General features: G+C 47.9%; 1 protein-coding gene across 1 annotated transcript; it reads left to right on the top strand.

Annotated features, from left to right (window-relative positions):
- Nucleotides 1-10,002: 10,002 nt before the first annotated feature.
- LOC121838233 (sulfotransferase ssu-1-like) lies at nt 10,003-10,884 on the top strand. The gene has a single exon (XM_042294335.1). The coding sequence runs from the start codon at nt 10,003-10,005 to the stop codon at nt 10,882-10,884; it is 882 nt and encodes a 293-aa protein (XP_042150269.1).
- Nucleotides 10,885-11,932: the final 1,048 nt, after the last annotated feature.

Below are 11,932 nucleotides of genomic sequence, written 5' to 3'. Positions count from 1 at the left end.
GTAACAATCAATGTCTTGGCAGACACTCGGGTAGTGGCTCGTGTCCAACCACTGCGGTGATGAGAAGAGCCGAACTCTAACAATGCCTGGAGCTGAGCACGTGTTTTCTTCCTTTAAAACCCCAGCGCGGGGGTATGATTAACGTTGGCGGCATAAGACAGGCGCCAGGCCACATGGTTGCTTCTGGCTCCGAATTGAGGGGATGAACGATGCCCATATTTCTCGAATTTTTTGGCGACTGCCATTGCCTAGAAAAAATAGCAAAGCCAAGTTCAAGCAGTTATTAACGTTAGGGAGTGATCCTGAGTAGTATTTAGTGATGTATAGAAATATTTTATAGCTTTTTTAAGCAAAGTACAGAGGGAGTCTAAACTTGGGCAATAACTTGAGAACGACGCTCGTGTGAGACTTGCAGCGACTGCCAACGTTCGGCTGTCTCTCTGAGGTCACTAAAATATCTTCTTTTTTTTTTAGTACTCTTCCGTGCACACATGTAGTTCTATGTAACGTCATATTAATAAGTCGAATTTAGTAATTTCAGTACTTCTCTTCTCAGGGACATCTTTCGGATGCAGTTAGCAAGAACGAAAAAATATTTGGGTGCTCAATAATGTAAAATGGGTCTTGCAACAATTTTTTTTTGTACTTTCAATAACTAGCGTTAAAGGAGCTGTGCAACGATATTCAATTGGAATGTTTTTCTCTCTATACGAACTTACTGGCACACCTGGGACTCAAGGATACTCAGACGCAACGCCATTGGCCAAGAAACTCCTTTGTTGCGGTGTAATTTCAAGGACAAAAGCGATCATTTTCATTCAATCTCTCCTTTGCAAAATTTGATGACGTAACTCGGGGATCGCAGTACACCCAAGTGACGATATTTGAATGAGGTTCATAGATTGGACCCGAGCATTGCGTGGGCACTCGACTTGGGCTCGTGACAATTGCTAGCTCGAAGAGCATTCGGGTTGTGACCCGTGTCCAATCGCTGCAACGACGACAACAGCCGAGCCATAACAATGTCTGGAACTCAGCGCGTGTCCTGCGCTTTGCCAACCCCAGCGCGTGGCTATGATCAACACTGGCGGCATATAGACGCTTTACAGCAGCTGTGCATGGGCGCCGCCATAACTGACCTTCAGTTTTTGTTCCCTCTTATTCCGTTCGCTTCACTTCATCATTACCACAGTAGGACAGGTTATTGCAATTTTAGATGCTACTGTGTTCTTGTGCCCAGCATAGGCCCTTGTGAAGACCCGTCAACGCCCGCTTCAGTGGCTCGGCATCTCGGTAAGACAAGAGAAGGGAAGCTATGGCGGCTCAATCTGGCGCGTGTGTAAAGCGTCTATAATCGGCTCCAGATCACGTGGCCGCTTGTTCTGGCTGCGAGTTGAGGGGGTGAACGCTGCTCGTTTTTCTTAAATTTTTTTCTGGGACTTCTGTTGCGTGGGGTAAAGAACGAACGCGTTTTTCATAGGTCATTAGCGTTATGGATCCGTTTTAAGCGGTATTTGCGCAAAGTACAAAAATTGTTGCGTCGCTCCTTTAAGAAATAACCCCTAACGTTGATAGCTTGCGGAAACATCGATTAGTTTTCCCCTAATAGCAGATGCAGAAAAAATAAAGGAAAGAGACAGCTGTCGATATCTCCTTAACTCGCAATTTAAACAAGCGGCCACGTGATCTGATACCGCCAGTGTTCATCACAGTCATGCTCTAGGCGGCTAGGGTTTCGAAAGCAAAAGCTTGGGCTGAGCTTCAGATATTGTTAGAGGTGGGCTGTTATCATATGTAATTGACATAAGCCGTTAACCGAATGTTTGGCGGTGCTCATTGTCATGAACCCGAGCACTCGACCAGGGGTTATGAAAATCGCTTACGTCACGGTGTCACGTGACTCTCGGTGTGAAATCGTGATGTCATGTTACGCCATGCTGTCAACAATGTTAATACATCTAGTGACTTCCTCAAATTAAATCGAGTTGACTCAGTGAGTCACGTGACTTCACGAGGTCACGTGACAACATGCATTGACACCATGACGTCACGTGAGAACGTGACACATGGTTAATCATAGTGCCATGAAAACCCACAACTTACCACACTTTTCAATTCTGTATATGACGATTTGATCCATAGATAAAAATACAGCCGCCAATTTTTTATTCCCATATGTTCATTTTGTGATACTAACAAAAAAGAAAAAAAAAAGAAATATTACCTTGAACCGTTTTGAACCGGTTACCGTTATATTTTTTTTTTTGGTTCGGTTCCGGTTCAGTTCCAAGATGGCGGCGAAGATTTCGGTTCGGTTCAGTTCCGGTTCGGCTAAAAATAACGGTTCTGTTCCGGTTTTCGGTTCGGTTCGGTTCCGGTTCGACACCCTGGTCACGAGAGCGCATGCGCATGTGCCTTGTTTTCTCGGATCAAGCGCTTTACGTCATTCGATTGGTTGAGTACGCAAACCTGTGAGCGCGCACATGGCACGCGCTCTCCCTTCGGCGCTCTCGTGTCGTGCGCTCTCGTGGCGCCCTTCCGACTAAAAAAGGGGGGATTCCCATTGCCTGAATCGATTCAATCCGGAGGTCCAGGACGAAAGTAGGTGGCGCAGTCATCGAACAGGACCAAATTTTTGCCAAGAACTGCGTTCGTTTTGCCGCGTCGCTACATGAGCTGGGGGTCATCTATTGAGAGCGGTCAACAGCACTCAGAATTGCATGCTGCTGCTTACCGATTTTCCACCTATTGCGCTTGGACTTATTTGCTGTAACGATCTGCCGCTACGAGAATGAACTCAGGCCTCATAAAAACCTTAGCACGCGAAAAATAAATACGACAACTAAGCAGGTCGACTGAGGGACAACCTTTCCCATTGTGCTGCCATAAAAAAATAGGACGCCTTTGTAGAATTTTTTGGTGTCCCGACTAATAACGTGGATGTACCGGCACCCCCTGACTAAAACGGCTATCAGAATAATGTTCGCAAGATACTGACCTGCTGTCCAAAGGTCGCGGTCAAAACAGCTAGCCAAATGGAAAAAGAAAGAGGAATCCTGCTGGGCGTAAGATGTGTCCTTTTTTTAATCGTCAGAGAGTCAGCCGCACCAGTGGCGCATACCGTCTCCTCGATCGACAGGATGATTACGCTACTTGGTTACAAGCTCGACCGCAAGCTGAAAGACTTCAAGGTCCACTTTCGCGAAAACGGCCGCCCGGCCAACACTGGCGCCAACCCCTGGAGCCCCACGAATGAGGTGCTGGACTCCCTGCGTCGCCGGAAATTCGGCCGGCCCGTCTGCAAACTGGGCACTCAGGGAGCCCTCGCCAGGCGCTTGAGACCCGCCTGCTAGAAGTCAGCAGCCGATGGTGACCCCGCGAAGACCACCCTCGCGAAGACCGCTACTAGGCCTAACGCTCTTCACCCTTTTCACCATCCCACCATCATCATCATCCCACACACACACACACATCATCATCATCCACACAATTGATTTGTACAATACCATTTCATCAGCAATAGAAGCGGCGCTAGGGGGGTGGGGTGGAGAGGGGAGGGGGGGGGGTACTTTGCCCAGAATGGTCTTCGGGGATGGGGATGGGATCCCCACACCCTCCTCAGGCGGCGGCCAGGAGCCCCCGGCGGCGTCTTCGGCCATTCGGACGACTCGGATCTGGACGTCCGGGTCATAGCTGAGCAGAGCGGTCTCCCTTTGCTCCTCGGTCGTGATTACCAAATAAACGTCTAGGCGACTCCTCTTTCTCAGGGGGTACGCCCGGTTTGCCCTGCCCGCACATAACTTACATTCGCCCGTATAGAGCCCTGGCTACCAGTGACTCTACATGACCGGATTGGGGAACCTATTTGTTTGCAGGAGGCGCCAGGCTACCGACTGCCATTTGCTCAGGGTCTTGTGAGCAGGGGGATACTTGGCCCGTTCCGATCTGTAGTGATTCCAGTGATGAAACAAAATAAAAATTTATTATTATTATTATTATTAAGTATGTCCCCATACGAGACCATGCGATCTCTCCCCGCCCCAACGCGCGAGAAGCACTCAGATGTTCCACCAGCTCGGTTAGCCAATCCTCGAGCCGCGTCATGAGCGCTCTCGTTCCCGGGAAGAGTGTGCAGGGGCTCACACAATTTGAATCTTTCTCCGATCCTTGAGTTTGGCCAAGATGCGCAGTGCCTCGAACGATATACGGTCTTTCGCGAAATTCCTGATTGCCGATTGAGAGTCGCTAACTATGAGTGTTGTCTGCGAGAAGACCATCGCCACCGCGATGGCTGCCTCCTCTGTCCCCTCCTGCGACGACGTGAGTATCGTTCCGCTAGTAACGATCTTGCTCGTGCAGTCAACGGTCACCACGGTCATGACCTCTCGAACCGCATACTCCGCCACGTCTACGTAGACCACGTCCTCCGAGTTTTCTAATCTCCTGTGCAAGGCTTTCGCTCTTTCTCGGCTTCTCTCTACGTTGTGCACTGGATGCATGCGCCGGGGTAGGGGAGGGACGTGTATGCAATCCCGGACGTCGCGAGGGATGCCGCACTTAACGCTGAATTGAGTCTCGTAATTGATGCCTAGCGATCTTAGAATATTGCGGCCAGTCGAGCTCTTCGTGAGCCTTTCTAGCTGAGCTACCCTCTGCGCTTCTCTCAGTTCGTCTTGGGTGTTGTGGATTCCCAACGCCCCGAAACGTTCGTTAGGGGCTGAGACTGGAATTCCGAGAGCCTGCTTGTACGCCTTTTTAATCGTGTTATTGATTTTGATCATCTCGCCCGCTCTCGACCGCAGGAAGGGTGTCACGCAGCCCATGCGACTCAGAACGAACGCTTGTACCAGTCTGACCAGATTCGCCTTCTTCATTCCGTGGTGCTTCTTGGCTAAAGTCTGGCCGTCTGGTGGACGCTCTTCTCTAGGGCGCGAACAGTTTCAAGGTTCTGTCCAGTGGACTGGATTCTTAAGCCGAGGATCCTGATACTCTCCACGACCAGTATGAGATATCCTAGAGTGTGCTAGAAATTCTAGTACACCCTAGCGGCGCCGCAGGTCTTCGTGGTATGGGCGACTTGCCTTTCTGCCGCGCCGCGGCTCTCCTGAGCTCAAAAAAAAAAATCATAAATCAAATATTAAATAATAAATAATACATATCAAATATAAAATATAAAATCCAAGGATATTTGTTTTCCTGGTTTAAGTACGGACCTTGTTTATTAGGTGGAGAGGAGAGAAACATTTACCGTAAGATTCGGTGGCCGGGCTTTCACCCTGTCGCAGAGCGGTGGCGTTGAATAGCATTTTCCTTTTCAAACGTCCTTCATCAGGGGAAGTAGGTTGTAATTTTTATAAACGCATGTACTCGTACGGAGCCCTTCGTAATTTATCTTGTCTTTCCCTTTAGCATTGAATGAGAGAAATCGGGTTTCGGGAACGTTGAAAAGCGAGAGGGAAATCTGTCTCTGAGATTCGGTGGCATGGCTCGACGTTGTGGAGGGGTAACTTATCTAGTGCGGTCTGAGACTGAATCTAAGGTCTTTAACGTTCTCCACGCTGTTGTGATTACACAATCGCCCACCTGATGTCAAAACAAGCAGGGGCGCGGCGTAGGTGGATGATTGGCTGATAGCTAGATAGATAACAACTCTAATGTTCCACCAGATAAGGAGACACCTAGTCCTCGTCCCCGGCACGCTGAACAGATCTATGACGTTTGCATCAGATCCGATCCCAGCGCCCCCACATTTGTCCTGAAGCCGTGGATTATTTGTCTAGATGTGCTGAGATTAAAGTGGGCTAGGCGGGAGTGGACGATCATAGCTGGGCGAGGGTTCATCATTCGATTCTTGATATGCCGGAGCCTGCCCTAATGTAATGAGCCCAATATTGAGATGCTTCTTATGTTCGTGCGACAGACTACACCTCTATGAAATCTCTGACAGTACATACGGGTGCCGGAAACCAAATACATGTTATGCTCACCTGATATCAAAGCAACTTCAACATCGTTTTTTTCTTTTCTCTTTTATGCGACATAACGTATTCCCAAATTTGCTTGGACAATTAGGTTCCGTGTCTTACGTGATTTGACTGATATCACAAGCACCGCCATGCGGATCATGCACAGGTGGCGTTTCTGCTACAATGCAGAAAAGCAAAGAACACCCACACCATCACTCTCAGCCCGCTAGACCGAACCAGGCAATGAGCCCACGCTCCAGCCCAACCTAAAGTCACTGGATCCTGGGAAAGTAACGCCAAGCTCCGCGTGTGGTCGCCATCTTGGTCCATGAAATGAGCAATTTCTCCTTGACCCCTCCGTTCTTGGTGAGCCCATCTAGATTCGCTGGTGAAGGGTAGCTTTATTGAGTCGTTTTTTGTATACCGAGATTTTGCTAACCACACACCGGCGAAACAGGCGTACACGTTCGTACCACCACCCGATGCTGTGTCGGTGCTTGGAGGCACTGAAAAATAAGTTTACTGTCTTGAAATGCGCAAGAAGAACAATATAATTTTAAGAGATCCATGGAGATGGGCCTGATTAATAAGTTGATCGCATAGGAAGTGCCAAAGACTTTTATATTGAAGAGGAACGCTTTCAGTACGATGATGCTCCATGGTGATCTTGGCGCGACTGGTTTAGAACGACCCCCTGGAAGCTTCGAAGATTTAAATGCACCAAAATGGCAATTTCCATGGCAACGTAGGCCAATTAGCCAATCGCCTTGCGAGGTTTGGGTCGTCTGTATGTTAGTATCTGTTTGTGTCCGGCTAGCAGGTAGGGAAGGCAATGGCGCTACTTTCCCAGGATCCAGTGACTTTAGCCCAACCGTGGCCGAGCTTTGGTTGCGCGTGCGGTGACGTTATCAGCCAGAAATCTCGCGATCGAAGCAGAGCCGCAGAGCATCTACCCATCTACTTTGAGGAGAACGAAGACGAAGAGAAGAGGCGTACCAGAGGTTCAGGTTGCACCTTTCCTTCAAGAATTGGTAATTTGACATCATTTTGTTTGTTTCTCTTTGTAAATTAATTGAGAAGCTTCTGTATATGCTAGAATTTTAAAGAAATGAGATGGGCGGCAGAACTGGAGGGCTATGTTGCGCTTTTTGCACTCCCAGGAGACTAGGAAGAGGGAAGTGACGTCAACGACACAGCAAACGCAGATTGGATGTTGACAGAAGAAAGCGAAATCAACACCCAATCTGCGTTTGCTGTGTCGTTGACGTCACTTCCCTCTCCCTAGTCTCCTGGGAGTGCAAAAAGCGCAACATAGCCCCCCTGTTACGTCCTACTTGCGCACCCATCGGATCTACCCCAAAAAGCAAAATGTGCAAGCAGTGCAGCGAGTGTTTCCACATTGCTGTTTGAGGCAGAGTTCTATAAGTATCACTGCATACGGCTGAACTTACGCTGAATCTCATCAACGAGAAGGCTGCATATAGTGTTTTCACTCAGCTTAAACCCATTATTTTGTAGTTACCTGAGATTAATGAAGAATGGAGGTGGTTAATAGCCGGCGAGTCCTTCCCAGCAGCACAGGCAACCAAAAACGCAGCTGCGGCGCACCACGTGGCCCTCACCACCCGAACACAAAAACGCAGGCAACTGGCGTTTTCGTTTGCCTAGAAGCGCGCGAGATTTATGAACTTTTTTTCAATTAATCTATGATATAATTAGCATGCTTCGCGCATCAGCAAGATAAAAGTGAACTCTGAGGTGTGCGTTGACCACCGTGGTGTTGACACATATGACATGAGAACTTTTTTTTAATACTTCTTGACATTAACACAGTTCGCACAGCTTACACAATCGTAAACTATAAAATTAACGAAAGGGCAGAGTATTAAATCTATGTGGTGCCGCGCGGACACGCGCCGAATTTTAATATATTTTGTTTCGATTTCCGAAGAACTGTCGTCTATTCTACGAGGCTCCCAAGAAGACCTGCCAGCGTCGCTGTTTTCTTCTTGTTATAATGTTCTGAGCTTCTCAGCCTACTCATATCCATTCACCTTTAAATTGTAATGAATGTTCAAGTGTCGAACTGCATCACTATCTATACACTTCTTTTTCAGTGCTAAATATATTATAGATTAATGGAGAAATAAGTTTCTAAATCTCGCGCGCAACTAAAGCAAATGAAAACGCTAGAGCCACTAAATGAGCTGCGCTTATTTAGTGGCACTATAGAAAACGCCAGTTGCCGACGATTTGTGTTCGGGAGGTAAGGGCCACGTGGTGCGCGGCCCCCGTGTTTTTGGTTCCCTATGCTGCCGGCAAGAACTCGCCGGCAATTAACCACCCAAATTCGCTATAAGTCTCAGGTAACGACAAAATAATGGATTTATGCTGGCTGAAAACACTATATGCAGCCTTCTCATTGATGGGTTTCAGCTTAAAATCTGACGTACACAGTGATACTTATAGAACCCTGCCTCGAAAAGCAATGTGAAAACACTCACCGCACAGCTTGCAAGTTTTGCTTTTTTGGGGTATGTCCAGAGCATATTGACCTTACGCAAGTTGGACGAATTCTTTCAAAAAGCCTTTGCCTCTTTTATAGATATTTAATTCCCTTTTCCCCTGCTCGTGTACTCTAACAACATTTATTATCTTTATCTTCGTTGTTTTTTATATCTTTTCTTCTAGGACAAAAGGGTGCCTGGCCAACACCACCTAGAATAATGAAAGTCCCCACATAGCCTCCTCTCCCTTCATGAAATGTCATTAAAGTTGGATCGCCCTAACTCGGCTATTGGGCCCGAGCCCGATCTTGGAGGCGCTGATTGGACAGGAGCCCCGGTCGAACAATGACACAGCACTCGTACCCAATCTCACGCATCATCATCGTCATCATTTACCGCCCGATAGCCGAGACCTCCCCGGCGAGTGATGGCTCTCCCCAAGCCCCACCCCCCGATTCAAAGGGGAAAACGTTACGGCTGTGGGACATCCAGCCATTCCACCTGGGGAAAACCCAGAAAACCCGTCCCCGCCGAGGCTATTGTATTTTCGAGGGGTGCAATGGTATTCCCCCTAGTAAAGTATTTGGGAAGATCAGACGCCATGTTCTTCCCAGAAGTGGCGCGCGGCACGTGTCTCGAGCATTCCCACAACAATGAATGGCGCCACTTTTCCCAGGATAAAGGAGCTTTAACGGGCTCAGCTATGGAAACCTGTGAATACCACTGTCGGCGACTACGCAGTTGGAGACAATCAGAATCAACCACACATTCAAAATGTGAAGCGGGTGGTGGCTTAATCATGAAGCTGTCTAGAGATAATATAAAAACACGTGCTTGGAGTCGCGAATATACTTGGCGACAAAAGTTTAAAATTATACTGTATACTTGACTTTCATAAATTATTCGGAAAAATGCGATACAAGATCGAGAAAGTAAGTGTTTGACGCAGCAAAAGTACTCGTAATATTGTATTTGTTCGTTAATTTATGGTCATTCATGATCATTCGTGGATCTGGGCTGTTTTACTTTGTTCTCATCAGTGGCTCGAGATTTGAAATAAAAAATTAAAATTTCAAAATCCCTCATATACTTCGTCTCATCCTACGATGGACTAAAGGCCAAAGCTACGGGCAGCCAGGTCCAATCACGTTCCACGATAAACTATGACATACTTAACATTTATTAAAGATGAACGAATAATGCTCCTCATCAAAATGCGCTGCATCATTTCTATAGCTTCGACACTGCAAAGAGCCTGTATTTCGTGGCTTTCTTTGCAATGTAAAGTTGGTGAGTCACTCAGTAACGTTCATTGAAACGAAATACCAGCCAATTTCTAAGTGGCTCGTGATTGAATCTGGTGGTTCATAGCTTTTGCCTTTAGTGCATCGTAGGGTGAGACGAAGTATAGTATAAGTTTAACTCCGCAAAGTCAATGCGATTTTGAATTTAGGTTAATATTAACGAATTAGTTTGGATTTCGGGAAATTGGCGAATAAAACTTGGTGACTCTTACCCGCAGTCACCCCATGGGCCAGACCCTGGCTAAATCGGCGAAGCCCCGCTTCATCGATGTCAACGGACTTCTACTTCCTTACTCTTTCACTCGAGACAATGTGCTGTACGCCACCATGCTACGACCCGACGACGGTGACATCGTGATAGCCGGCTACCCTAACAGCGGCACCAAGACAGTAGCCATCATGCTGCACTTGCTTTTGCATCCGCAGAGGAAGGCCGGAAACCAGGTCTCGATCGACGTCCCTCTCATCGAGTGGGTGGGACCGGGCGTGAACTACATGCGCCGACCCCGGATCATGTGCACCCACTTGCCCTATTCCAAACTGAACATCAACCCGATGGCCAAGTATGTGTACACCATTCGCAACCCCAAGGACTGCTGCGCGTACGGCTTCGAAGACGCCATCAGCTTCCCGCAGGACTATGCGTACCCGGAGGGCTGCTTCGATGACTACCTGGGCTTGTTCCTGCAGGGCGCGGTTCATGGCAACGACTATTTCAACCACGTGCTGTCCTGGTGGGGGCATCCCAACGACTCGCACGTCTTGAAGCTCGTCTTCGAGCACCTCCGAATTGAATCGAGGCCTCACATGGAGAGGGTGGTGGGATTCGTGGGGTGGGAGAGCATGGTCGGTAGATGCAAGAGCGCGGCGCTGATGCAGGAGGTGCTTGAGAACATCGCCAGCGGTCCTGCACATACGAGGATCATGGATATCAAGATGGCAACGCCGACCACTGACAGGCCGGTAGCGAACGTGTCCGCGGTGGCGTATTGGAAGAACTACTTCACGTGCGGACAGTCCAAGATGTTGGATTCTGTCTTCTTGGAAAGGACCCGGGAATCGGACATCCGGAATCTGTGGAACGATTACAATGTGTTCGCGTTTTGAGTGTTCACTGGTAGTGTCATTCGATGTTTTACTAACGCTGGGCTCGCTCCAGGTGCAATTTTTGATTACTGTTGTCTTATTTAAAGACGCCTCTAAAATAAAAGTCACTATAGCGCTTTCAATTTGCAATCTTCACGAATTTTATGAACGCATCATTCTTATTTTATCAACAAATTAAATCTGAAATGGCTTCTTTAAATTGCCCAAGTAGGACAAAATTATATTCAAGTTACAGGGATAAGGTATTTGTGTGGAAGCTGTTAGAAAAGCAATGAAACTGCAACGAATGATCTACATTCTAACAGATTCTGCGTGCGTGCGCGCGCGCACGGACGCGCGCGCGCGTGTGTGTGTGTGTGTGTGTGTGTGTGTGTGTGTGTGTGTGTGTGTGTGTGTGTGTGTGTGTGTGTGTGTGTGTGTGTGTGTGTGTGTGTGTGTGTGTGTGTGTGTGTGTGTGTGTGTGTGTGTGTGTGTGTGTGTGTGTGTGTGTGTGTGTGTGTGTGTGTGTGTGTGTGTGTGTGTGTGTGTGGAGAGGGGCGGGGGTGATTCAACGATAGTCACAGGCATACTTTCTTTTCACATTGATGTGTTTTCACTTCAAATCTACTATATCTTTATCTTCAGCCAGCCATTCTTCATATCAACCTGTGTAATTAGATTGACAATTGCACCGCTCCTGAATCGGAAGTCAAGAAATAATTATGCTTACAGTATTACTGCACTTCGATATGCATGTTAGTATACTAACATGCATATCGAAGTGCAGTAATACTGTAAGCATTTCACACGGGGAGAAATCCTTCCCTCCCCCGGTAACAACGTCACGCCTTTGCGTGCAGATGCGCTGACGTAGACATCCCAGGGGGATGCGGAAGTCAAAGTATTTGGGGAAGTTTTTGGCCGGGCTACACAAATAATACCTGCCCAATTTCTGACTTTCCCATGCTTTGGCGCCGCCGCCGTTTCGCCTGCCAGGGGCGCCACCTCCCCATACCACGAAGGCGATGATTGTCCGCTGCGCACTGCTAATACCGGAACGTACGTGATT

This window comes from Ixodes scapularis, unplaced genomic scaffold, assembly GCF_016920785.2.
Source record: "Ixodes scapularis isolate PalLabHiFi unplaced genomic scaffold, ASM1692078v2 PGA_scaffold5__190_contigs__length_132052651, whole genome shotgun sequence".
Lineage (NCBI taxonomy): Eukaryota > Metazoa > Arthropoda > Arachnida > Ixodida > Ixodidae > Ixodes > Ixodes scapularis.
The sequence above is the reverse complement of the archived record's forward strand: the minus strand, read 5'-3'. Positions and strand labels throughout refer to the sequence as shown.

Bases quoted from the DNA above. Each gene is read 5' to 3' on its own strand.
- LOC121838233 (XM_042294335.1), top strand. From the start codon at position 10,003: ATGGGCCAGACCCTGGCTAAATCGGCGAAGCCCCGCTTCATCGATGTC.